Source organism: Chaetomium strumarium (genome assembly GCF_033439665.1).
Source record: "Chaetomium strumarium strain CBS 333.67 chromosome Unknown B0T15scaffold_6, whole genome shotgun sequence".
NCBI classification, from domain to species: domain Eukaryota; kingdom Fungi; phylum Ascomycota; class Sordariomycetes; order Sordariales; family Chaetomiaceae; genus Chaetomium; species Chaetomium strumarium.
Genome location: NW_026944434.1, coordinates 3046000 through 3070967, shown reverse-complemented (window position 1 = coordinate 3070967; position 24968 = coordinate 3046000). Strand labels below are relative to the sequence as shown.

General features: G+C 54.7%; 6 protein-coding genes and 2 non-coding genes across 8 annotated transcripts; 4 read left to right on the top strand and 4 right to left on the bottom strand.

Annotated features, from left to right (window-relative positions):
• Positions 1 to 88: 88 nt before the first annotated feature.
• B0T15DRAFT_t185 lies at positions 89 to 173 on the top strand. The gene has a single exon. It is a non-coding gene; the product is annotated as a tRNA-Ala (tRNA).
• Positions 174 to 462: 289 nt separating this feature from the next.
• Positions 463 to 4712, bottom strand: B0T15DRAFT_541135 (armadillo-type protein). Its single transcript, XM_062869836.1, has 5 exons — positions 4675 to 4712; positions 4390 to 4614; positions 1982 to 4292; positions 1060 to 1796; positions 463 to 1007 (listed from the first exon to the last, which is right to left on the bottom strand). The coding sequence occupies exons 2-5, from the start codon at positions 4433 to 4435 to the stop codon at positions 808 to 810; spliced, it is 3294 nt and encodes a 1097-aa protein (XP_062719534.1). The 5' UTR covers positions 4436 to 4614; positions 4675 to 4712; the 3' UTR covers positions 463 to 807.
• A 1408-nt stretch (positions 4713 to 6120) lies between these two features.
• B0T15DRAFT_487082 (uncharacterized protein) lies at positions 6121 to 7285 on the bottom strand (the record flags this gene model as incomplete). Its single annotated transcript, XM_062866408.1, has 4 exons — positions 6121 to 6158; positions 6228 to 6400; positions 6462 to 6535; positions 6608 to 7285. The coding sequence occupies 4 exons, from the start codon at positions 7283 to 7285 to the stop codon at positions 6121 to 6123; spliced, it is 963 nt and encodes a 320-aa protein (XP_062719533.1).
• A 406-nt stretch (positions 7286 to 7691) lies between these two features.
• B0T15DRAFT_577029 (uncharacterized protein) lies at positions 7692 to 9108 on the top strand. The gene is made up of 3 exons (XM_062871049.1): positions 7692 to 8280; positions 8397 to 8855; positions 8933 to 9108. The coding sequence occupies exons 1-3, from the start codon at positions 7892 to 7894 to the stop codon at positions 9048 to 9050; spliced, it is 966 nt and encodes a 321-aa protein (XP_062719532.1). The 5' UTR covers positions 7692 to 7891; the 3' UTR covers positions 9051 to 9108.
• Positions 9109 to 9359: 251 nt separating this feature from the next.
• B0T15DRAFT_513890 (uncharacterized protein) lies at positions 9360 to 10015 on the bottom strand (the record flags this gene model as incomplete). The annotated part of the gene is made up of 2 exons (XM_062868076.1): positions 9360 to 9500; positions 9554 to 10015. The coding sequence occupies 2 exons, from the start codon at positions 10013 to 10015 to the stop codon at positions 9360 to 9362; spliced, it is 603 nt and encodes a 200-aa protein (XP_062719531.1).
• A 1299-nt stretch (positions 10016 to 11314) lies between these two features.
• Positions 11315 to 13521, top strand: B0T15DRAFT_541126 (amino acid/polyamine transporter I). Its single transcript, XM_062869835.1, has 5 exons — positions 11315 to 11645; positions 11726 to 11786; positions 11869 to 12684; positions 12762 to 12841; positions 12930 to 13521. The coding sequence occupies exons 1-5, from the start codon at positions 11493 to 11495 to the stop codon at positions 13446 to 13448; spliced, it is 1629 nt and encodes a 542-aa protein (XP_062719530.1). The 5' UTR covers positions 11315 to 11492; the 3' UTR covers positions 13449 to 13521.
• On the bottom strand, positions 13522 to 14260 carry B0T15DRAFT_421252 (uncharacterized protein). The gene is made up of 2 exons (XM_062865556.1): positions 13883 to 14260; positions 13522 to 13772 (listed from the first exon to the last, which is right to left on the bottom strand). The coding sequence occupies exons 1-2, from the start codon at positions 14088 to 14090 to the stop codon at positions 13618 to 13620; spliced, it is 363 nt and encodes a 120-aa protein (XP_062719529.1). The 5' UTR covers positions 14091 to 14260; the 3' UTR covers positions 13522 to 13617.
• A 4323-nt stretch (positions 14261 to 18583) lies between these two features.
• B0T15DRAFT_t186 lies at positions 18584 to 18660 on the top strand. The gene has a single exon. It is a non-coding gene; the product is annotated as a tRNA-OTHER (tRNA).
• The last annotated feature ends 6308 nt before the right edge of the window (positions 18661 to 24968 follow it).

Below are 24968 nucleotides of genomic sequence, written 5' to 3'. Positions count from 1 at the left end.
AAGCCCCTGAACGAAGAAACTACTTCGTAGCCCCAACTATCTCCTCAAAGTCGTTGACTCGGTCAATGTCTTAATAACCAACCAAATCGGGCGTGTGGCTCAGTTGGTAGAGCGTTCGCTTAGCATACTCCTCTGTATGCGAAAGGTCCTGGGTTCGATTCCCAGCTCGTCCAGATCTCATTTGATGAAGAAGGTCTCCTATCTGGTGACGCAATTTTTCTCTCTTCTTTTGCCCTCATCATCGCAGCTGTGACCCCTCTCTCTGCTCCTCCCAGTCTGACACGACTCTCTTACGTCCAACGTTATCATATAGGTGACGGACCTTAGCGTGACCGATTCTTCCCGTTAACACTGCTACTGTCTCTCCTGTCTGTCTGCCCTGTCGTTACTCCTCATCTCCTAGTATTGTTTTCTCCAGCTGTTAAAGACTCTCCTTCCATCAGCCCGACGATGTTCTATAGACCACTTCAAGATATCGTGGGGAATGGAAGCAAACGAGACAGTCACCGAGATGGCTGAAGCACGAACCTTAACCGTAGCTCAGTCCTCACCACAATTTTCGACACCCACGATCCATCCAAGTTCAGGAACACTCATCTGATGTCATTGATTCCGAAAATGAGAGGCTTTACATTGAGCCCTCGAACCTTTTATACTCACATGACCGAACTATTCATTCCCAAACCGAAAGCCCCGATTAAGTCCCCATTTTTATGTTACCATCGTTAGGTCCGAACTCATCACTCATGATGTACCTTCTATTCATCGTATAGATCCCCCCGTCATCCAACAGCAGACTCACTCGACTTAGGCAAGACCAGCCAGCTTCAGCACGTTGGGATTGTTGCTGAACAGATCCTGGCTCGCATTGTACAGCATGTGCACGATGTTCCGGACGATCTGGCGCGTCTCGTCGTCCAGCTGCTCTGTGGGAGGGCTCAGCACCGCCTCAAAGACAGGGATCAGCTTGGGCGTGAGCTGCTGGATGGTCGGCTCGTTGGACTCATCTAGATATTCGTTAGTGGGGTACTGCAGTAGACATGAAACAGCGATACTCACAAAGCTTGAGGATGCATTCGTAGACCGGTGAGTTCTCTTCGTAGTCGTCCTTGAGCGGAAGCAGGCCAACCAGAGCGGGCAGCACATCGCCGAGCGGGATCTGGTCCGGATGGGCCATGATCATGCGCGTGAGGCAGCCCGCCGCATTGTCCTTGATGCGTGCCTCCTGGATCTGCAGCATGGGCTCGAGCTTCTGGAGGATGGTGCCGTAGTGGGGCAGGTACGTGTTGGTGTCAGTCGAGTTGAGAATGAGCTGGCCGGTGGCGTACGCGGCGTTGCTCTTGGTCTCGAGGTCGGGGTCCGACAGGCGCTTGAGGAGCAGCTTAAGCAGCTTCTCGGTGTACGGGGTGACAGCCGCCTCCATGTTAGCCGCGCACTCAGCAATGACACCGACACCGGTGGACCGCTCAATGTTCTCCGACTCGGACGCCGCAAACTTCATGATCGGCTTCTCAAAGATCTTCCAGAGCTCGGCAAAGCCAGGGCCGAGTGCGACGGCAAGACCGATCACAACGTCGAGCGCAGTGTCAATGACGAGCCAGTCATACTCAGACGAGCCCTCCACCTCCTGGTCCTCATCCTCGTCCCCAAGATCCTGCTGGCATGGGTGCGAGCGGGTGATGATGGTCGAGATGACGGTGACGACCTCCTTCATGAAATCCTCCTGGGAAAGGATAGCGGGACCGCAAGCCTTGAGGGTGGCCGCCACATTGCGGTTGATCTCGGTGACAACGGACCTTGTTGAAGTTAGTCTCTATACACAACCACCGATGGTGAACAGCAAACAGGGTTGAGGAAAGGCAGTCAGAAGTAGATAAGTACGCGTTCTCAGCATCCGCAGTAATGCGTTTGAGTGAGCTGGGTAATAACGTGTAGTGGTCATCATCGAAGGAGGGAACAGAAAATAACAATGGGAACGTACCGATCACCCTCCTCATGCCACAGCGCAAGCGTGGCCTTCGAGACGATCTCGCCAAGCTTCACCAGCGTGACGGTCGGTTGTTGCTTGAGCGGAAGGCCAGGCTCCCAGTTGGTGCCAGTCTCTTGCTCCATGAGCTGCCAGACGCGGGCGTACGACCTCCAGAGCGTGGCCACAGCGGCCTTGCGGCAGCCTTCGTACGAGTGCTCTGCCAGCGGGGAGATGCTCTCGATGGCCTTCTCGAGGTACTCGGTGATCTCGTGCGTGCCGCAGGCGTACGTGATGACGTCGCCTAGGATCTCGATGGCCACTTCCTTCTCAAGTGCCTCGATCGACACGCCGAAGTCCTCATAGTCGTCATCCTCGTCATCGTCCATCCAGCCTTCCTCATCGTCCTCAGTATTCTTGAGCTTGAGCTTCTTGCCGCCGGTGATGACTTCGTTGTCCGTGCCGACAATGCCCTTCTCCTCCTCGCTAAGCGTGAGCTTGATTTCCTCCTCCTCCAGCTTCAGGCTGTCAAACAGGCCCTTGAACACGCCGGGTAGGAACGGCGCGAACTCCTTCTCGTAGACTTTGGCGAGCGAGCTCCATAGTATGAAGCTGCTCTCACGCAGTCTCGAATTGTCAAGTTGGAGCGCCTCTTCGCTGGAGCGCATCAAGTCGACAACGTAGGGCTGGAAAGCCTGGGCACCGACGGCAGTAGCAATGCGGCCAATTGAGTCGCAAACACCGCTGCGCAGCGAAAGGTCGTCCTCGGAGTCCTTAATGGTGAGGTATGCACCCAGAGCATGCATGGTCTGCTCGAAGTAGGGCTTGAAGTCCTCGCCAAGGCACTCCGCAATGGCGCCGATCGCACCCGACGCGGCTACCTTGACCTTGTAGTCATCGTGGGTGATGAGTGCACCGATATTGCTGATGAGGTCGCTGGCATTCTGCTTCAGAAGCTCGGCGTCCAGACCATCTGACATGGCGTCGAGCGCACCGCAAACGGACCGGATGATCTCGATGTTCTTTTTGGCCAGCTTCTGGTCTTGGGTGGGCGTCATAGCAGCCTGCAGGTTCCTGACCAAGGCGGCCATGATGGGCTCGTTGAAGGAGGAGAGCTCCTCCGCAATGTCGTCAGCCAGGCGGGCAAGCCCAATGAGGGCAGTGTGCCGGACACCGACATCCGCGTCGTTGAGGAGGTTGATGGCAACAGGCATGATGGCCTTGACTTGCGAGGCTATGAAGTCAGGCGCACCCTCGACGACAGTGCCCAAAGCAAGGATACCGGCCTTCCTGTAACCAGGCTCGCTGGACGTCGCAAACTTGGGGAGGGCGTCCAGCAACGGCACGATGACCTGGCGAGGCGGCAGGTCGTTGGCCAGCTGGTCAAGCAGGGCAAGGGCTGACCGCGCAGGACCCATGTCATCCTCATCCTCATCGTCGTCGATCTCGGTGAGGATGAGCAAGCTCTTCTGGGTGAGTTCCTGGCCCATGTCCTTCATGCCCTGGATCTTCATGCGTCGGTAGCGCACCGTCTGAGCGAGGAAAGCGAGCGCCTGCGCGCGCACATCGTCCTCGGCCTGCTTGTTCGCGGCCAGGTCGATCATGAACTGGACGAGGTCCTTGAGATATTTGCCAAGCAGCGCCGATTCGTAAGCCAAGAACTGCTGGAAGACTTCGAAGGCCTGGCCGGTCTTCTCGTCGTCGCCGGACTGAACGGCATCCTTGAGAACGTCGACCATGGGCGGAATCAGAGTCTGGAGCTTGGCGACCGATTCTTCGTCCTCAAGGGGCTCGAACATGAGCAGCATGGCGCCGATGGACATCATCGAGTTGATGCGAACATCAGCGCTCTGCGGGTCACGAAGGGTGTGACCGAACAGCTCGAGCAGCTTGGGCATGTCGTCCGCGAAGGTGGTTGGGTTCTCCTCGAGCAAGCTGAACATGATGTAAGAGCCGACTTCACGCTGGCTGACCTCGTTGCTGGTGGCCAGGGTGTAGAGGGCGGGGATGAGATCGGGCCACTCGCCGTCCTCCAGATCGAGCGCCGCGATCGCGGCAACAAGACGCGCATTGGCGTGGCGGGCCCTGGGTGTCTGCTCGTTCATTGTCGCCTGGACGAGGTGCTGGCGCACGGCAGGCTTCTGCTCCTTGGGGATCTTCTCCCAGTGCTTGACGGCCAGGCGGGCTGCCTGCACGGCGGCCTGCTGCCGCACGTTCACATCCTGGTGGGTCGCGACAATCTCGACAAGCAGAAGAAGGGACTCCGGGTGGGAGTAGTAATTCTTCTGCAACTCGGCAGTGATCGCTTTGAGGTTTTGGGTGTTGGCTGGGAGCAGACAAGTCAGCAAGGGGACGAGGATGGGCATTGCATATTGGGCGGGGAAGGGCCCTTGGGTGAGAGGATGTTGCGCGGGACAACTTACGGACTTGCGACTCCTGGAGGAGCGCCGCCAACCTTTGCTGATCCATGGTGTCGCTCCTGGATGAATAGGAAAGGGGTATCACGAAGAACAAAAAACAAAAGAGAGACGGACTGCCCGGTGAGAGACGGGAGGGTATTGTCACCACCGCAGGACGCCCCAGGCACCAAAGAAAAAAAAAATCGGCACCTCAATTTGTAGGGTGGAACTGATAAGGATTTGAATTTGCTGCGGGGCAACCGTGAGCTTAAAGTGACCAAGTGCGGGGCAACAGCCAAAAGCGCTCACCGCCTTGATCCTCTGGCTCTCGTAAGAGTTTTGCTGTACTAGGGTTAGGGTGCTCACGGCGCTCCTTAGCCCAAGCAATCGTCAAAGGCCGAATCTTAGCGTAGTACCTTACATAAGGTACAGGTAATTTAGCTTCGTTCTTTCTGTCCAGATTTGTTGACGACCAGTATGTCATCCCTTTTCCCGTTACGTTGGGCCCGGATAAGGAGTTGCCAACCGCGTTGCGGTAGTCTCCGAAGTAGGTATCCCAGGGGAAGACCGGAGACATCGGTTTCTCAGGCGAACTCTTGGCCACGGCTCGATAGGTAGGTAATCTTGAGCGTTGTGCGCGTTAATAACGACGGTCTCAAACTCTCAACCAGGAGCTCCCAATCCACGACATGTCGCAAATACGATCTCCGGCGAATGTAAAGCAAAGTTTGCATTCCGCCCTGGAAGTTGTGAGGTCGATGGTCTGCTCGATTCTCCGATCATGTACATGCAAAGGGGAATAAAACTTACTCCCTTGGAAGCAATGTCGTCCTTGACATCATCTTCTTCACATTCTTAGCCTCGCGTTAGCCATCAGGCCGCCATCCTCGTCGACAGACTTGTCAATATTCCTATCCTCCCCGCCTCGCCTAATAGATTACAAATACGGAGGAAGTTCCTACGCGTGGTTCATGGAATACGTCCTTGGCACCTCGACTGGTATCAGGTCGGCTAGCCAAGATAGACCGCCAGTGAGGTCGAATGCACTGTCGCAGATATGCGGGCTCGTGTCTGTTACCTCAGCCTGCAGAAGGTCACCGAGGGTGCCTCGGACGGGCCACTCAGTCTTTGAGAGCGCCCGAAGGACAATGTTGACGAAGCTCGGGAGCATGTCGTCAACCTTGAGGGCGAGATTCTTTGTGATCAGGACAAGGTGCCCTCATCTCAAGATATCGCATTCGCGGATGGTAAGGTACCTAAGTCGTGGGAGCGAGTGTGTGACGGACCGAACGTAGATGCCGTGCAAAGCGGTGCCACTTTGCGTTCAACGACACCGCGGAATCAAGATACTGAGCGAAACCTAGGGCGGCAACGACTTTGGCGCACTCACCCCAGCAGCCCAGTTGTTTAAGGGTTTAAGGGGCATGACGGCCAACCGATCGCCCGGCTGCAATGTGATTTTGGTATCCTACTAGAGATCCAATGTGGCCATGGCAATGGATCGGTTCGGGTCCATGTCAACAAAAGAGCGGCTAAGGAGCACAGGACTTGTACCGGCATTCCTCGAAGGTGCCGCGCATCTCATGCGGTTCCAACATGCCGACAGACAAGCCGCTGGTTTGTTCGGCACAGGAGTCAGAGCATGCTGCGCAGCGCGAGACACTAAAGTTACCAGCAGTATTCTAATCCCGGATATTTAACATCTAGCCTCATGCCATTCTCGTGCCGTTCTCATCCGGGCCCCTTAGCTAACCTTTAAGCCATCGGCTCCATACCCGGAATCGCTTTCAGCCCTGTCACGGCCACAGAGGGTCAGTTCTATTGACTTCCTCAGGAGACGCAAAACGCAAAGGCGAACTCACATCCATCCACATCCTCAGGGATGTTCTGCGGCAGGGTGCACCTCTGGGCCTCCTCCGAAGTCTGCGTCCGAAGCTCCTTGCAGACTGCATTGCCGCAGCGGGCATCGAGGGCGCGCTGGAGCGAATCGCCCTTCCAGCCGAAGACATAGTCGCCATGCTGCGAATACCCAAGTCTTTCACACTACCATCAGCCATTGCAACCCTAGGTAATCAACTTTTTTCGGGGAGACTTACGGATCGTTGGTGCTCCAGACGAACGGCTGCGAGCCGTCCTCTGGCCATAGCTCCTTGTCGTTGAACTCTGCCGTCTATTTATTCATTTTTTTCTTAGCAGTGGACATGTTTGGATCAGCATGGTGGCGGGACAAGGAGCTACGCACATCCCACATGACTTCGTACATGAGCTGGGGCAGCCGGACGGGGTGGCTGTCCGGGCAAGCGCCGGTTGTTTCGAACGATCCGACCTTCGGGTAGGCGACGTGGCTCTTGTGGTCGGGGCTGTCGGTGTTCTTGCCGTCCCAACAGGTGGGGAAGGTGATGGTTGTGCGGATGCCGCCGTCGCAGAAGCGGTTGGGCAGTTCCTTCGAGTCAGTTCCCGTGCAAGGAGCGCCGCCCTGGTCGTACGTGGCCCCCAGGCAGCGGTGGCAGAGCTGCTTTTGCATTCCCTTGGACTCTCGGAGGCCGGCGTCCCCAACCAACATGCGGAAGCCCGGCTTGAAGGCGGTCACTTTGGTCTTTCCGTCGTAAGGGGGGATGTAGTAGACCGTGACGCCGCCGTCGGTACGGAGGCCGACGTTGGGGAACTGGCGCACACGTTTGTACGTGCCGTTGCGGGCCCGGAAGTACAGGACGGCGGTCCAGTAGTTGGAGAAGTCCTCGGCGAAGGTGCAGCTGGTACACGTCGAGTCCCGGACGAGGTCGTGCGTGGCCGGGTCCATGCTGATGTTGAACGAGTTCCCTCCCACGATCTGGTGGACGTGCGGTGACTGGGGAAGCCCCGGGTTGACCAAGGGATCCATGCGGGCGATGACTAGCTGCGAGCAGCCGAAGCGGATCATCTGCTGCGCTGCAAGCCCCGGCGCAAGGAGCGCGAAGGTGAGGTCGGTGGTCTTCATCGCGTTTACCTACAACAGGGCACTAAAGGAAAGATGGGAAGCAGTACAGGTCAAGCTATGATGGGAACGACACAGCCGCGGGTAGGTTGGTTCACAGACCAGAATCACTGAGGAGAAGTGTTGCTTCCGGGTTCTGGTCCTAAATACACCAACGTTCCATCCCGGTCAGGGTAAAGGCAACCCAATGCCGGGCCACACCACGTTGATAGGATAGCCCGCACGTGCAGAGTAGATTGATTCTGCTTAGAGCCGGCAAATCTCAATCTTCTAGAAGGCAATCCGTATCATGACCGGATGCAGGTTCATGGGAAGATAATATCCGGCAATCAAATCACCCCTCCTCGTCACCGAAGAGGCTATGATCGACTCCGCAAGCAATATGGGAGAATGAGGCTAAACCAGTAGATCCAGCAAATTCCTCTGCTGGACTTGGAACGATCTTGAGAGGGAAGATATACAACCACTCTTGAGATATAAACCAATCTACTCGGCGACATCGTACACCACTGCAGACCGCCGTTATCACATAACCACACCCATCTGTGCACAATGCGGGACCGCCTTGTTTCATTCGCCTTAGTCACCGCCACGGCCGTTTTGCTGCCCGGTGCGTACGCCGCTAGACCGTGCGCCGGTTCAAGCGGGGGCAGCTTCCAGTATCCTCTCGGAGAATTACGATACGACAGTCCGGATCCTACCAAGGCCGATGGGCTATCCACGATCGCAGCTAGCCTGGGCCGGACCCCATTGCACGAATGCGTCGCGCAGTGGCCAGAGTCATGGGCCGGCTGGTACGAAGGGGGAAGCAAACTGATATGGGCAGACTGTATCTTCACCGGTGCTGCATTCACACAGGACGAAACCGTGTCCTTCGCGGTGGATTGGAAGAACAAGACCATGTACCTGGCTCACACGTTTGCCTGTTCTGACCAGCAAGGGTGGGTGTCCCCTTTTTCTACACCCTGGGTGCTGTTCCCTTAAAGCACCTATGCATCTCTCCACTACCAGTTATATCTGCATTGGCTGATCGGTGTCAACCTGTGTTCTGGAACAGGTCCGAAGGTCTGGCGACGGGGTCCATCAACCTCGACCTCAACTGCACGACCGCAGAAGACAGCAGCTTCTGCGTCCTCAAGGGCACGGCCGGGGGTGCTCGCCCAGCACTGAGCATCACCACCAAGCTGGCGTCGACCGCATCCAACACCACCGCGACATGTGCGGAGACTGCCAAGAAATACCAGTCGTGGAAGCTGGAGCACTGGCTGCGGAAGATTGAGATGGAACCCGGGTCCTCGCCGACGAGCCCCAAGGTGGTATCGGACACTGGTCCGTCATTCTCGCTGCGGAACCTGGCGGACGGCGGCCAGTTGAGCTGCACTCCCTCGGGCCAGAGCAACGGCACCATTGCAGGTGCTTGCCAGGCATCAAGCGGAACAGGAACCTCAGCGAACTTCACGTTCGACACAAAGTTGAATATGCTGGAGATCTCGCAGCAATGGAAATGCGATAGCTCGTACGTGTATTCTAGATGGAAACTGCTCTTTTCGGATGACTAGGCGGTTCACTAACAAGCGTGTGCGCATCATCTAGCTCGTCGTTCGATGCCGCCGGCGTCTTCTACATGCAAGCAGTGTGCGACCGGGGCCGCAACAGCGACCAATTCACCTGCACCTCGCTCCCTGTTTGGGTTGGCACTGGAGTTGTATGAGGGGTGCAGGATGTGACGCTGCGTTCTGAGTAGGGCAGCAAGACAGGTCGATGGTCACACTTGGTCGTACCTAGACACAGGTAGAGATTATTCAACAAAGACACACAATTGCCTCCTTAGTTTCCATCCCCTTCAGTATGAACGTCAGCATCGATCCGATCTAGAGCAGATCTATCCAAGCGTCTAACACTTACCACGAGTATATAATATGGGGCATACCGCGTCTCAAAGGCGCCTCCTCACCCACTATTACAAACCACACCAAACGCCCCACCCCTTCCTTCTAAGTTACAACCAACCACCAAACTACTATCGCAAATCCTTTGCCAAAATCACCATATGCAAATCCTCCCTCAGCGCCACCCCGCCCGTCCGCGCCAAATCAGCATACGGAAACGCCACCTCCTCCCCGGTCCGCCGGTACCCCCGGCGCAGATACCACGCAATCAGCTCCTCCCGGCTCCAAATCACCGACATCTCCATCCTCCTGGTGCCCCACACACCCGCTTGCAGTGCTCCTCGGCATGCGCAAGCACCTGCTTCCCCACCCCGCCCCCCTGCCGCCGCGGCGAAACGGCAAACATCCCGAAGTAGGCCGTCTCGGGCGTGCGGCGGAGGACTTCGCAGCAGGCTATCAACACCTCTTCTTCTTCCCCCTCCTCGGCCGCCGCCCCATTTGCAGCACTACTACTAGTGTGAGCGGTAGTGGCAGTGGCGAGCAGGACGGCGCCCTCCGGGTGGGTGATCTTGGCGAGGATGCCCTCGACGCTGATGCGGTCGCCCGCGAGCAGGTCGGCCTCGTTCGTCCAGCCGAGCCGGCTCTCGTTGCCGCGGTAGGCGGATTGCACGAGCGGGTAGAGCCGGGCCGCGTCGGTCGGGGTTGCGACGCGGAAGTGTAGGGGTTGGTTTGTGTGGTTGTTTGTGGTGGTGGCAGTGGTGGTGGTGGTGGTCGTCGTCGTCGCCATTGTCATGATCCGGGGAGGAGTTACTCCCTGATGAGACTCGCTGTGTGTAAGGTTGATTTTTGGTATGGAACGGGGTTGTCACTGTGTGATGTGTAGTTGGTACCGGTTTTTATTTTTTGAAGTGTCTCGCTGAAAGGCGTGAAATACTACAAAATTGATGACCCATGTCAGCGGAAGGGCGCTGTTAAACCCGTAGAAGCTCCGAATTTTGCGGAGCTTATTATGGAGTTCCGTCGGGTACTCTGCTGGCTGTCGGCCGAAAGCTTGTCAGCCCTGCTACAAACAGGGGAGCTTGGTCCCAGTACTACTATATATATGATAGAAGGAGGGCTCCTAATACTGGTAATCCCGGCGCTACGTTTTGCATGTTACATGTCTCCAAAGGGTTAGGTTAGCTTCGACAGCCAGATCATCCAAGACGAAACTAGAGCTTTTCCAATATTAGTGGCTTTGGAGTAGCAAATGACGTCCCTTTGTCCCGTTATTGAGAAGAAGGTGACATTCCAAAGTGGCGAAGTTGACAAACTTCGTAGCAAGTGGACCGCCCTGTAACTGACCTAGACCGACGTAGATGCCGAAGGCTGCTCGGTGCTCTTGCCAGCGAAGTACAATAGGTAGTCTAACAGATAATAGAAGGTTCTCAGTTCAGTCTACGTTGAGAGGCAGTCCGTTCCGGTTAAGTATAACCTTTTATCCGCGGAAAATGGGGCATGGGCTTCTTCCACCACGTATTATAGTAATGATTTGGCTTGCCTGGAGCCTAAGACAGCTTCCTTCTCGTGGGGTTTACCGTACGCCAATACGATATGTCGTTTGTGGGTAGGAGATAATATATTCATCCATTGTTGCTGAAAGTTGCAGGCAACTACCGCCATCAGGGTGCACTGCAGCGGATATATAACCGTCTCTCTCTTTAATAGTATCAATTCTGATTGGAAACATGGCTAGGAGTTGCTGTATACCTGAGGCTGGTAGCCTCGCACTAGCGTCAGAGGCTGTTATGAACTCCCGGCCCCTCGATCCGGATGTAGTATGTGTACCGCTATTCCACACTAGTAGTACCCGGGGCCCTATCATATTACAACAAGAGGACCTGTATACTAGTTCCAGGATTGGAAATAATCTCCTAGATATCCGCATGCTCTGTTGTTGAAGATTAGGTAGAGATGATTGCCTTAATTTTAGTCATCAAAACTCACACGGGGGATCTCTGCTCGCCCATTGAGTGCGGGGATCGATGAAATGTTACATCTTCTTATCTCTCGCCCATGCTCGCAGCGGTTGGGGTTGCGAGCGAGCCCCGCCTCCGCAAGTTCAGCTCTTACCTTATCCTTCCACGCCTTGATAACATTATCGCTGCCCTTCGTTGGTTTTATGTTACACCAGTCGCCACAAGACTGGCGATGTCCATCCGCACCTTGATTTGCGTTCATCTGTACTTGCGTGTAGTACTGCTGTCGAACCGGCACTGCCCATCATGACGGCCACAGAACCAGAGGTTGAGCGACGCGCTTCTTCCGGCAGCGTCAATGAAGGCGATGAGGACCGCCTTGCGCAGTTCGGGTACAAGCAGGAGCTGAGACGGGACTGGGGGTTAGCACACAACTTTGGCGTCTCCTTCTCCATCATCGTGGGTGACCAAAACTCCCAGGATAAGTGGTAGTAGCAACTACAAAACACGCCAGGCTAATACTAGGTACTTTTCCACAGAGCGTCATCACCGGCATCACGACACTCTTCTCCTATGGTCTGAACACGGGCGGACCGGCCGGTAGGTTGGGCGGTGGCTACTACGCGTGCAGGGAGCAAAAAGGCGTGATTGCTGACTTCCCGTATCGGTCGGAAATTGCCAGTCATGTCGGCCGGGTGGATCATTGTGTCCTTCTTCACGCTGCTGGTGGCGATCGCGATGGCCGAGATCGTGTCGGCCATCCCGACCAGCGGGGGGCCGTACTTCTGGGCGGCGCTCCTCGCACCGCCGCGGTGGTCGCCATTTGCCGCGTGGCTCACGGGGTGGTACAACCTGCTCGGGCAGGTGGCCGTGACGACGGGCATCTCGTTCGGCCTGGCGGGGCTGGTCTCGACCGCCGTCATCGTCAAGAACCCGGACTTCGCGCCCTCGCCGGGCATCACCATCGGCATCTACGCCGCCATCCTGGGCTCGCACGGGGTCGTCAACACGTTTGGCGTGCGCCTGCTCAAGCACCTGAACAACCTGTCGATCCTGCTGCACAGCGCGGGCGTCACGGCGCTGGCCGTCGCGGTGTTGGCCAAGGCGCCCACGCACCGGCCGGCCTCGTTTGTGTTTGGCAACTTCCACGACGGCACGGGCGGCACCGATTACGGCGCCGAGGGCTGGAGCGTCCGCGCGAGCCCCGTCTATGTCGCCGTGTGTGGCGCGCTGCTGTCGCAGTACACGCTCACCGGGTTTGATGCCTCGGCGCACCTGAGCGAGGAGACGCGCAAGGCCAGCTGGAGCGCGCCCATCGGGGTTGTGTCGAGCGTTGGCTTCAGTTCGTTGTTTGGTTTCTTCGTGCTGATGGCGCTGCTGTTCTCCATTCAGGACTTGGACGCCGTGTTGAACAGTGCGTATGAGCAGCCGGTGTTGCAGATCTTTGTGGATATTGCGGGCGAGGATGGCGCGCTGGCCTTGTTCTCGCTGGTCATGGGTGAGTTTAGCATCCACCTGGGATCTAGTCTGGGGGGGTTCTCTGAGAAGGGTTGAGATGCTGACATTTTTTTTGAGTGTGCGTGTGGCACTGTGGACTCTTCAGCATGACCAGCAACAGCAGGATGATGTTCGCCTTTGCGCGTGACGGGGGGATTGTAAGCTCTCACCCGGTCATACTCCTACCCCTACTCAAATTCAGCTAGAGCAGGTCAAACTAATCTCCCTATGCCGCTTCCTCCCAAGCACCCCTTCTTCCACAAGGTCGACGACCGCTTCCGCTCTCCCACCCGCGCGGTCTGGCTCGCTGCCACGCTCTCTTTCATCCTCGCCCTACCCTCGCTGGGATCCAGCGTCGCCTTCTCGGCGGCAACCTCGATCGCCACCATCGGCCTGTATCTAAGCTACGGCTTGCCCATCCTCATCGGCCTCGTATGCCACCGGTCCTTTGCGGCGATCAAGGGCCCCTTCAACCTGGGTGCGCTGTCCAGGCCGATCGCGACGGTCGCTTGCCTGTGGATCGGCTTCATCACGGTGGTCTTCTGCCTGCCCACAGCCAACCCTGTCACGAGCCAGACGATCAACTACACGGCTGTTGCCGTTGGAGTGCTTACCCTTGGCGCCGTAGGGTCGTGGGTCGTCTGGGCCCGTCGGTGGTTCACGGGGCCTTCGGTCGAGGTGGCCGAGGCGATGCAGTTGGGCGTGGACATCACGGAGCCGGGCGCACTGGAGGACCGGGAGAAAGGGGGTGCGAGTAGCCAGTAGACGTTGGGGCCAAACAGATACCTACATTAACATAGCACCACGGTCTCCCTTCGATTTGGGAGTACTTCCTGGAGCCGCCGCATCATCCACTTCTATTTCTATCCTATCCGTCTCACAGGTCTAAACGTCGTACTAGTAGTCTCACACCTCCCAAGCCCCATGAATCCCCTTAGTTAACCTTCGCCTGCCCCAACGACTGGATGATCCTCGCCCCATCAAAAAGACCACCGCCCGGTGCCTTGGCCCGGCACAGCGACTTCCCACGCTCCACCACATTGTTGCACACCAGGTTGCTCTGCTGCACGCAGCTGAGGGCGCCGCCGCCTGATCAATCGCCGTGTATTAGCTCTGTTTTCCTCCTGGCGCACAATTGCTTTCCCTCGCAAGTACTGGATATATTAAAAAAAAAAAAACAGAAAAAAAAAATAACCCACAGTTGTTGCCGCCGGGAACACAGCGGCCGGCCTGGCCGTTGGCGGCGGTGCACGCGTCTTGCTTCAGGCTGGTGTTGGCCACGCAGCAGGTCCCGCTCGGCACGGGCCGGTTGGCGTTTTGGCGGGCCATGACGGCGCGCTCATCCTGGGGCATGGCCGAAGCAAGGGCTGCGAGGCCGAGGACGATGGCGGTGAGAGAGAGCTGCATTGTTGTTGGAGGTGGGTGGGATGAAGGTTCGTTAATTTATTGAGCGGTTTGGGTGGGAGGTGTAAGGCGATGTGAAAAGAAAAGTTGGCCGGCCGGCGGTCTGAGGAAGAATAGAATGCAGAGAGAGGATAGATAGATAGAAGATGGATGAATGATCGGGAACCTGGAAGACTGGCTTGGGTCGAGGGAGATGGCACTTGGTAGCGGCAGGTTTAGGTTCTTTATATAGTAATGCAGTATGAATCATAGCTGTGCTGAGCTCCATGGAATTAGGATGGTACGCTGCGAAACTACCGCGATGGTACTGTACAGGTGCATGGTGTTGAGACCTCGTCAAGCCTGCACTGCAGCACCCCTTACCCAATGCAGCTCCAGCAACAAACGCTCGGCGGGATGGTTCCGTCTCAGCATCGTCTCAACTTCCGAGACGAGCCGGGGCATTTGTGAAGTGTGGATGCCGACCCCAACTGGAGACTCTGGGAGATACGACGCTGCGTTTCGCATCTGCCCTAGACTCCTGGAGGCCCTGCAGCCAGTCGCCTCGCTTCGGAATTCAGAACCGCCTTGCCAATGGCGCTAGGATTAAGGTATTTACCATCCACCGATGCAGTCTTCGATGAGGCCGCAAATGCAAATGCGACGACACTTTTAACGTTGACCCCTGTCCTACAGGGACCAGTTTTGAGTTTTGAGTCCAAAGTTTTGACAGTCCAGGGGTGAGCCCCGGATCTGGGGATCAATGCACATCCAGGTCGGCTCGACCCGAAAAGCTGCGGAGTGTTGATTGAGAGTTTCTTGATGATGGCCTTCCTGCTCTGTGAACTGCGGCAGCTCCGGCCACAAACATGACTCCATCGCCGTGGACGAGGTTAGCGCCGCGATCAATTGGACCGGTGCGGTCGCGGTTTCCGAGCGTACTATAGTGTACCCAATATCAACAAAATCCCACCTGTCATCGAGGAACTGTAGTCGAGAACTGGAAGACCGACTAAGAGTGGCTACTAGTTGAAATTGACCCAGATTGAGCTCTCGAGGTGGGTATATCACTGTCGGCAAGTCGGCCGCTAATAAACTCCCCGATAATCGATTCCCGACGCCGCTTGAACTGCTGCCGAGAGGGTATTGGGTCACCTGTACCAGATACCGATGACATCTGCCTTTCCGGCAGCACGAAGTGAAAGACATGTCAACTTTGGAAGTTGTAACCAAGAAAGTGAAGATTGTAAGGTACAGTAACACTGGCATATAGGTAGCTACCTAGGGTTAGGGCGCCCATCTCCATGTCATCATGTCATGTGCTATTATCGAGATGATTCCCTGATTTCTTCACCGTTCATCATCTCATCTTTGTACCAGCGCAAAGTACCTGCAAGCATGCCTCTCCACCCAACAGCAGCCACCCTAGTTCGGCTTCAGACCAGCCCCTCGGTGACGACTACGGAGAGGGATTTCGGAGAAATCATCGACGAACTCACCAAGGCAGCCAAATCGCTCCTCGATGCTCCGGGACACCAACAGAGCGCGTGGGGCCGGCTGCAGTCCGACCTCTGTTCATAAGTCCCTTCCTGCCGTATTTTTAACTGAGTTTTAACTTCCCAAGAGATCACTAGACAAATCCCCACTGCCTCCAGTCTAGGACGACCTAGCCGCTGTTAGCGCCTTCCAGGCCTCGGTTGCAGCGTAGATAATGGCGTATAACCTTAGCATCTTAACCGACGCCCCGGGCACCCCGCTAGTGCTCACCGCTATCAACTTCGGAGGCAGCCTTAACTTACAAGCCATTCTACACCACCATATATAAGTCCGCCGCGTATACTTCCCGTCCCCTGTCCCCGACGCGGTACGCATAGATATCCGGCGTTTCCCAAGGCTAGTATATCGTTATAGAATAGGGATCTCGGGATAGGCAACATCGCCGGAGACACGCAGGTATACTATGGAGTTCTAGCGGCTAGATGGTTCGTAGGTAAGGAGAGATTAGGAGAAAATGCTAAAGCAGAGAAGACTATAATAAAGCATTGGGATAAGAAAGAGTACGACGAGTTTATATGCGTTATGTTTTGAAGAACAAGGAGGAATATCTAGAGCAAGAGCGGCTTCCTATAACGGTACCTAGGAGTAAGCCCGGTTGTGACGAAACCACGGGCAGTTCTGCCTCTGAAAGGGTTCGCCGGTCGAAGGTACTGCTGGTCGGACTGTAGGTCTCGGTGAAGCCAAAAGCTTCACAACAATGCTATTCGCAATGTCTGCACAATAGGTGGAAACTATTGCTTGTATTGCTCACTGGAGAACTCCCAGAGTTCTCCAGAACGAGTGGCTATATACTGTCTATCCTTGGGTGCTCTCATGTGCTCTATAAAGCTCCTTAGAGCTTGATGCTCTGTTGACTCCATCGAGAGCTTCCTTCCCTTCACGCTGATTGGCTTAGTTCCTTGAGCTCTCGTCCGCTCTCTAGAGCTCTCTAGAGCTCTTTCTCATTGGTCCTAAATGATTGGTTCGGGTGCGTCCTGCACCACCGGCCGGGTTGTCCCACCTGCAGCTGTCCTATTAGCTTAATTCATGACACCTTTATATAGATTATACATACCTATAAACTACTATATAGTATCGAATTCCTTAGTATAATTTGCATTGATATAAAAAGCAATATCTTATAATTATCAGGTAAGGTCAACGAGGATCTCCTATTTGTGACGAAGGTTGTCCTAATCCTATGAAAGGGACAATATAAAGGTATCGCAACAATGGAGTGAGGTTTGGTGAAGCTAAAAGATTCATAACAATGTAAGCTATAATGTTTGCATAGTAAGTAAAGGCTACTAATTGTTATTGCTCACTGAGAAAGCTAGTTATCTGAATAAATGACATAATAGTAGAACTATATATTGCTTCCTCCTCTAGGCATCCCTATACCTAGATCTCTAGAATATTCAGAACAATGTTCTTTAGCATTATTCCTTAGGAATAATTATTCTTAGTATTATTCTTAACCTCTCTAATCTTTATTAGTCCTTCCTAGCCTATAATAATTAGATATAGGCACTACCTACTAGCTATATAAGTTGGCCTCTAACTAGCCTCTATAGGTTAATATATAATATAATACTCTCTCCTTAGAGCTATTTGTCCTAAAAGCCTAAGTGTGACGAAACCACAGGCAGTCCTGCCTCTGAAAGGGTTCGCCGGTCGAAGGTAACTGCTGGTCGGACTGTAGGTCTCGGTGAAGCCAAAAGGTTCACAACAATGCTTGCCGCAATGTCTGCACAATAGGTATGGGCTATTGCTTGTAATATTGCTCACTGGAGAACTCCCAGAGTCCTCCAGAACGAGTGACTATATACTAGCTATCTTCTTGGGTGCTCAGTACTTCGATTCGATGAGCACCCAGGTGCTCATCGTGATATGCCCCTGATCACTCTGATCGCTTACATCCTGCAGAGTGCTCAGCGGTATTGGCACCTTAGCACCTTTGCCTGTCTCTGACTGGTCCGCCTAGTTGTCCAAATGATTGGCTCGGGACGCCCCCGCGTCCCCACATACGGCCGTCTGCCCTGCAGCCTGCCGTTGGTTAATTCGTGACACGATGCCCCTCCTCTAGGGTCGACGCCCCGACGACCAAGTTCCTGAAATAACCAACAGCCCTGGCTATTCTCCTTGTGTCTCGCCCTAGTAGGTTCTTCCCTCCTGCATCGTCGTCATCATGCCTGACCGTATAGAGAAAAAGAAACGAACGAGTTCTGACCGTCGTCGCGATCAGGTGCGCTTCCTCGCGCGGACCGGTGTTATCATGCCTTCCTGCACTTATTGCCACGAGAAGAAACTGGAGTGCGTTGCTCATGAGCGTTACGAACGTTGCCTTCCTTGCGTCAAGGCAGGTCGTTCCAACTGCGATGTCCATGGCGTAGATTGTGAGTCTGCCGCTTCTCTTTGCTCCCATGCTTGCTGACTTCCGTAGTGCGTCCTTTTATTAAGGAAAAGGAGCGTCTTGATGCCGAGCGTCGGGCCACGATTAGCAAATTACTTCGTTTGGAGCAACAGTCGCGGGCGTTGGAGGAGAGGGCTCGTGCAGCCTTCCGTCGGGAGTCTCGTTTGTTGGACGAGGAGGAGAAGGAGGAGTCGGAGCAGGCTTCCCTGGCCGCTCTGCCTTCGGATGGCACGGCAGCAGCGTCCCTAGGTACTACCGCTTCGCCTTCTTTGTCGGATTTCCTTGCTCCAGGTCCTGCTTCGTCGGATCACTTGGATCCCAACTGGTTGTCGGACGTTCCTATAGACTGGAGTGTTGTTGGGGGAGGTCCCTCGTTTCTGGCTCCACAGGGTTCTGGTGGTGGGAGCCCTCCGGTTTCTCAAGGTAGTGGGGGTTCGTAGCTGGTGGTGGTCGGGTCTTGGTCGCGCCTGCCGTGCGTGTCGTGTTGTAGCGTGGCTGCCTGCAGCCGCTCTTTCCTGCCTGGGGTTCTCAATCTGATTCTTGTTGCCTGTTTCCCGACAAATGAAATGGCTCAGTGGTGTAGCTTGGTTATCACACCCGAGTGATTGCTCTGGGAGACCATGGGTTCAAATCCCATCTGTGCTACTGCTGGCTGTGGTATGGGATGACGTCGTGCAAGTCGTCACCCAGAACACGGTCAGCTTTTGCGTTTTTCCTCCTTCCTGGGCGGTCTGGGTTCCTTCGGTGGAATTCTCTTAGTTTTTCTGCGCAGCTGAGGTGTTCTGCTGGTTCCCATGAGTTGTCTTCTGGCCCGAAGTCGAGCCATTTGATCAAGTATTCTAGCCTTCCGTTGGCTATTCGTGAATCCAAGATTTCCTCAACGTCCCATTCTTCTTCTTCGTCCTCGGCTTCGATGTCCTTTGCAACCCGTGCGTTCCTGGGTGCTGGTTCGAGGAGCGAGATATGGAAGACGTTGGTGCGTAGCTTCATCGTTGATGGTAGCGAAAGTCGATAGTTGGATCTCGAGATTCTTGCGTCGATTTTGAATGGTCCAATCTTTCTGAAGTCGAGCTTCTGGCTTGGCCGTTTCGTTCTCAAATTCCGGGAAATGAGGTAGACCATGTCTCCTCTCTCAAGGCGAGGTCCCTCGAGCCGATGTTTGTCGTAGTACTCCTTCATCCTGAGTCTGACGAACTCGAGTTCTTCTTTTAGCATTGCATGCAGTGCATGCATCTTCTCCGCCTTGATTTTTGCCCTGGGTACCGTGACATCTGGTCCCTGGCGTAAATCTGCTTCGTAACCAAAGTTCGCGAAGAACGGAGTGACCTTTGTTGTCTCCGTTGGCGTTGTATTGTATGCAAGCTGTGCCGCTGGCAATAGATCAACCCAGTCGTCTTGCTGGAAGTTGACGAACGTCCTGAGATATTGTTCGACGATCTGGTTGAGCCTTTCTGTCTGGCCATCTGTCTGCGGGTGGTATGCTGTTGAAAGCTTGCTTTTCGTGCCCAAACGCTTCATAAGCGCTTGCCAGAACTTTGATGCGAATTTGGTGTCTCGGTCTGTGATCCATTCTTCCGGCCACCCATGAACTGCTGCGATGTGCCGATAGATCGTATCCGCAAGTTGCTCTGCTGACCATGATTCTTTGTATGGGAAGAAGTAGCTCCACTTGGTGAGTCGATCAACCACAGTGAGGATGCTGTCATACTTCGTTCCGGTAGTCGAGTCTTTCGAAAGCGGTAGTTTGGTGATAAAGTCCATCGTCACCGAACTCCATGGTCGTTCTGCAACTGGCAATGGTTCCAAGAACCCGTATGGTTTGTGCCGTGCCGACTTGCTTCTATTGCAGAGGTCGCATTCCTGCACAACAGTCTTGACTCTGGTCCTGAGTCCTGGGAAGTCGTAGTGTTGCCGAACCTTGGCGACTGTTTTGGCGATTCCCATGTGTCCTCCGAGTTTTGACTCGTGGATTGTCCTGATTAATTCCGTTTGATCCTGTGGTGCGACGTAGGCCTTGCCGTTGTACCATAACGCTCCATCTCTCCAAGAGATGCCTGCCTTCTCGTCTGCATCGTTCTGCTTCCGGTCTTGGAAGTCTTTTCCTAGCCGTTCTTCCCTGAAGACTGCGCAGCATTCTTCAAACGGTTGCAGAGGTTGTGTGCCGGGATCTTCGTCCTGTCGTGGAAGCGTGTCGTCATCGAGATCTTCCATCGGTTGGGGAGCGTGCCGTAGGGAACCGTCTGGCTGTTGTTGAAGTAATGGTGGCGAGGCTTCTGGTTGGCTGTTCCTGAAGTGATCTGGCCTCCTGCTCAACGCATCTGCCCGTGCGTTTTCCGAGCCTTTTTTGTAATTGATTTTGAAGTTGAACTCTGAAAGGAATTCTGCCCATCGAGTCTGTCGTCCGTTCAACACCTTGGTGGTAGTGAAGTACCGCAAGTTCTTGTGGTCTGTATAGACCTGGACTTCGTGGGTTGTGCCGCTGAGGTATGGTCTCCATTCTTGAAAGGCTTCGATGATGGCTAGCAACTCTTTGTCGTGGATTGGGTAGTTGAGTCGTGGTCCTTCGAGCTTTTTCGAAAAGAATGCAACTGGGTGTAACTTCCCATGTTCATCGCGCTGGCCAAGTTGTCCTCCGATTGCATAGTCTGATGCATCGGTTTCGACCTCAAATGGCTTCCGTGGGTCTGGCAACCAGAGCACTGGATCGGCGATGATTGCGTCGCGGATCTTCTGAAACGCTTGTTCGTGCTCGGCTTCCCACCGGAACTCGATGTCTTTCTTCGTGAGTTCGTGCAATGGTCGTGCAAGGTCGCCAAAGTTCCTGATGAACATTCGGTAGAAGTTGGCGAATCCGATGAATCCTCGCACCTCTGTCGTCGTTGTTGGTCGTGGCCATGTTTTGATCGCTTCGATCTTCGCTGGCTCCATCCTGATTCTGCCAGGCGAAATTTCGTATCCGAGAAACACTGTTTCCGTAACATGGAATTCGCTCTTATCCTTGTTGACTGACAATTTATGCTCGTGGAGTGCGTTTAGCACTGCCCTCACGTGTTCCTTGTGTTCCTCGAGTGTTTTGGAGAAGATGAGGATGTCGTCTAGGTAACAGACTGCGAATCGGTCGAGGAATGGGCGGATCGCATGATCAACGACCGCCTGGAAGGTTGCCGGTGCGTTTGTCAATCCGAAGGGCATTACGAGGTACTCGTAATGGCCGTAGGGAGTGCGAAACGCTGTCTTCCATTCATCCCCTTCCTTGATGCGAATGTGGGCGTACGCTGTTGGAAGGTCGAGGCGAGTAAAGTAACGGGCGCCTGCCAACTGGTCTCGAAGCCGCGAGATAAGTGGCAAGGGGTACCGGTTCTTTACCGTCTCTCCGTTCAGCTGTCGGTAGTCCACACACATCCGAAGCTTCCCATCCTTCTTTGGAACGAATAGGACTGGGTAGCCCGCCGGTGATGTCGATGGTCTGATATGCCCTATCTTGAGATTCTCCTCAAGATATCTCCTTAACTCAGCATCTTGTTTTTCGTTGGTGTGGTACACCTTGAAGAACTTCAATTGGGCTCCTTCCTTGAGTTTGATTTCGTGATCCCAAGGTCCATGGTCTGGTAGCCCCTTAAGATGCTTTGCTTCGAACGCCGGGTGTCCTTGGTATTCCGCTGGGATTTTGCCCGTTTCCGCGTTCTTCTCTGTACTCCGGTAGTACGAGAACTTGTCTCCGGCCGTGATACTGGCCGCTTCCCTCCAGGTGACCCAATCCTGGAATTCAAATTCTCCGGTCTCATCGATTGAGATGACAGCGATTTCGATGTCGTCTGTGTCTCTCTGAGCCGTGCGAGGGCATCGTCGCAAGTGGCGTCGTCTCTGGCCTGGTCTTGCCGATTCCCGCTGTTCTTCCTGGTGACTGCCGCCTCTTCCTGAGTCCGTAGTGCGCTGCCTGGCACTGTCCGTCTCTTGCGGTGGATCCATAGGGGCCGCCTTCCGGGGCGATCTTCCCTGCTGCGATCCGTCGTCTGCGCTTTCCATCTCGTTGGTCGGATACGGCCTCTGTTCCCGAGGTCGTAGGTGGCCACCTCCCTTCCAACTGATGTCTGGGTCGTAGTCTCGATGCCATGGGCGTCCTAGAATCATGTCCTTCTTAGGCCCCATTTCAACAATGTCAAACACCACTCTGGTGGTTTTCCCTTCCACCGTGATCTCAAGTGGTTCCGTTTCCCGTCGTACCCATTGGGTGTCGAATGGTCCTTTAACGATGTGCTGTTTCTTCTTGATCCTCCACGGGATCCTAAGTCGATTGACAAGTGTTGGCGAGATGAGGTCGACCTGAGATCCTCCATCTACCAGTGCCAATGTTTGGAATCCTTTCCAGTATGCCATAACCCAGATTCTGTCATCGGGCTTGTCGTTCTGAATCGCAGCGGCTTCCTTTTTGCTCGCTGGGAGGTCGTAGATCCTTTTCCTTGCGTGGTTCTTCCTGCACCCGCGGATCTGTCGTTGTTGTGATGGATTTAGTGGTTTCCGGGCCCCTCGGAGGGCCCTGAGCCGTTTCCCAACTCCGTCCTGGCGTCTGGATAGGCGTCCCCATCCTCCTGTGCCTCTTGGTTGCCGTCCTGCGGTCCAAGTCTCGGGAGTTCTTCGAATAATTGTCGAATTTCGTTGGCTCTTCTTCCTTCCTCTCGTCGTTCGCGAGGCGTCATCCATCTTCGTGTATGTGTCTTGCGTTCGTGATGTTCTTGGAGCTTCGCTTGCATATGGATTAAGCAATCCTGGCTCTTGCACTGTCGAGTGCTATTGGGCCACCGCTGGCAGTCTTCTGGCTGGGTTCTTCGCGGTGTCACCCTGATTCTGTCGTATGCGTTGGTCCTTTCGACCTTCCATAGGGACTGGTCGGCGCCGGTCCCTGCGTCCCAAACCCACGGGACTGGTCGAGGTTCTCCGTTTTGGTCGGTAGGCCTGTCGGGCCAAAAGTCGTTGTCGAATTTTGATCGAAAATGGTATCGGCATTCGTGCGCGATGCACTGGAACCATGGGACGTAGACGTGGTCGTATCGCTGGGGTTGGAGTCGAAGTGCGTCTTGTTCGTGGGGTTCGTAGCGCGGGCCGAATCCAATCCAGATGCGTACCGCGTTGCTGTCCCCGACGCCGTTGTACGGCTTCTTATTCCAAAAAGTGTCCCAATCTTGTGGTTCCTGCCCCTTGAGTCTTCGCTGGTTCTGGGCCTTCTGGTATTCAGCCTCGGGGTTCTTGATTCCATTATTCCCCCTGCCCTGGCTTAGGTCCTGTGCTGGTCCATCCCACAAGTTCGAGTGGTGCTCTTCCTGGACCCTGACCAACTTGGCCTTGACGAATTCTAGTTGGCTCATGGCCTGAGCCTTTTCTTCTGCGAGTCTTCGGGTAATTGTTCGAAGCTCGGCTTGTTCCTCTTCAGCCTCCTGAAGGCGCTGGGCGAGAAAGATGGGGTTCGGGCCAACGGGTTCGTTGTCCGATTGTCGTGTCCTCCATTGACCTTCTTCATTCTGGGTCAACTGGAATCCCCAACCTTCTGCGAGTTGTGATGCTGCGGCGGCGGCAATGTCGTAGCCTGTGATGGGTTCTTCGAACGTAACGTGGGGGCTATTGCTTCCTGACCGAGAGGAGTCATCGATGCTTCCTTCAGCCATGCCTCGGTCAACTGCGTCGTCGAAGTCATCCTCGGTGTAGCTTGCCGCAGCCACTTCAACCACGCGGGTTGACTTGTCGATCGTGGCATTTTCCTTGCCGGGCACCTGCTTCCAGTTCTTCTTGCTGCGGCACTCCCGCTTGAAGTGCCCTTTCTTGCCGCAATTGAAACAGGTGGCCTGGGACTTGTCCTTCCGTCCTTTATCCTCACGCTGGGTGGCGTCCACGTCCATTGGACCAGCGTGGGTGCCATGCGACGTGCTGGGGTACTGTCGCTTCTTTTTGTCGTTTGCCTTGACGAATGTAGGCTGCGTTCCGCGTCCCTTGCGCTGCTGGCGCCTGGCATAAATCCGGTCGTCAATGCGGATAGCCATGGCGATATATTCGTCAAGCGTGTCGGGTCGGTCCTTTTGATACAGTTCATCCTTGACTTCTTCCTTCAAGCCATCGTAGAACAACTGCATAAGACCTTCGTCATTGATCTCGCACCGAAGTGAATCCTGGCGGAACTGCATGGCGTAGGCAGCCGCCGACTTTGTCTGCCTCAGGCGTGCGAGTCGCTCCTGCGCGTGGAGCTTCTCATCATGGTCTCCGAACACCTTCTGGATTTCCTGTTCAAATTTGTCGTATGATTTGAAAATTTCAATGGTGAAATCGTCCTGAGCGTCCGCACTGTTGGTTAGCCAATCCTTAAGGGTGGGTTCAAACCATCGAAGTGCCTTCCCCTCGAGCCGCGAGGAGATGAACATGACTTTGGCGGATTCGTCCGCAAACTTGTCCGGGTAGTACTTGAGGTAGGCCCTCATGGATGTAAGGAATCCAGCGAGTCCTTCTTTGTCGCCTCCGTACTTGGGGGGTGCTTCGAGTTTGGCTTTGTCCTTGGGCTTGCCGTTGTAGGCCTCGTTGACGAGCTGTTGCATATGGCCGTTTTCGGCCTCAAGCTGGGCGATTTTGGCGTTGAGAGTCTCGAGAGCCTGCTGCATCTGTCGCATGGTTGCGGCCTGGCTCTGGGATTCCGGGGTGCTAGGTGTCTGGGGCGCCATGATGGTCGGTGGTACCTTCGATCTGAACCGTGACAGAGTCAAAGGGAGTGAGCAACGTGTGACGAAACCACAGGCAGTCCTGCCTCTGAAAGGGTTCGCCGGTCGAAGGTAACTGCTGGTCGGACTGTAGGTCTCGGTGAAGCCAAAAGGTTCACAACAATGCTTGCCGCAATGTCTGCACAATAGGTATGGGCTATTGCTTGTAATATTGCTCACTGGAGAACTCCCAGAGTCCTCCAGAACGAGTGACTA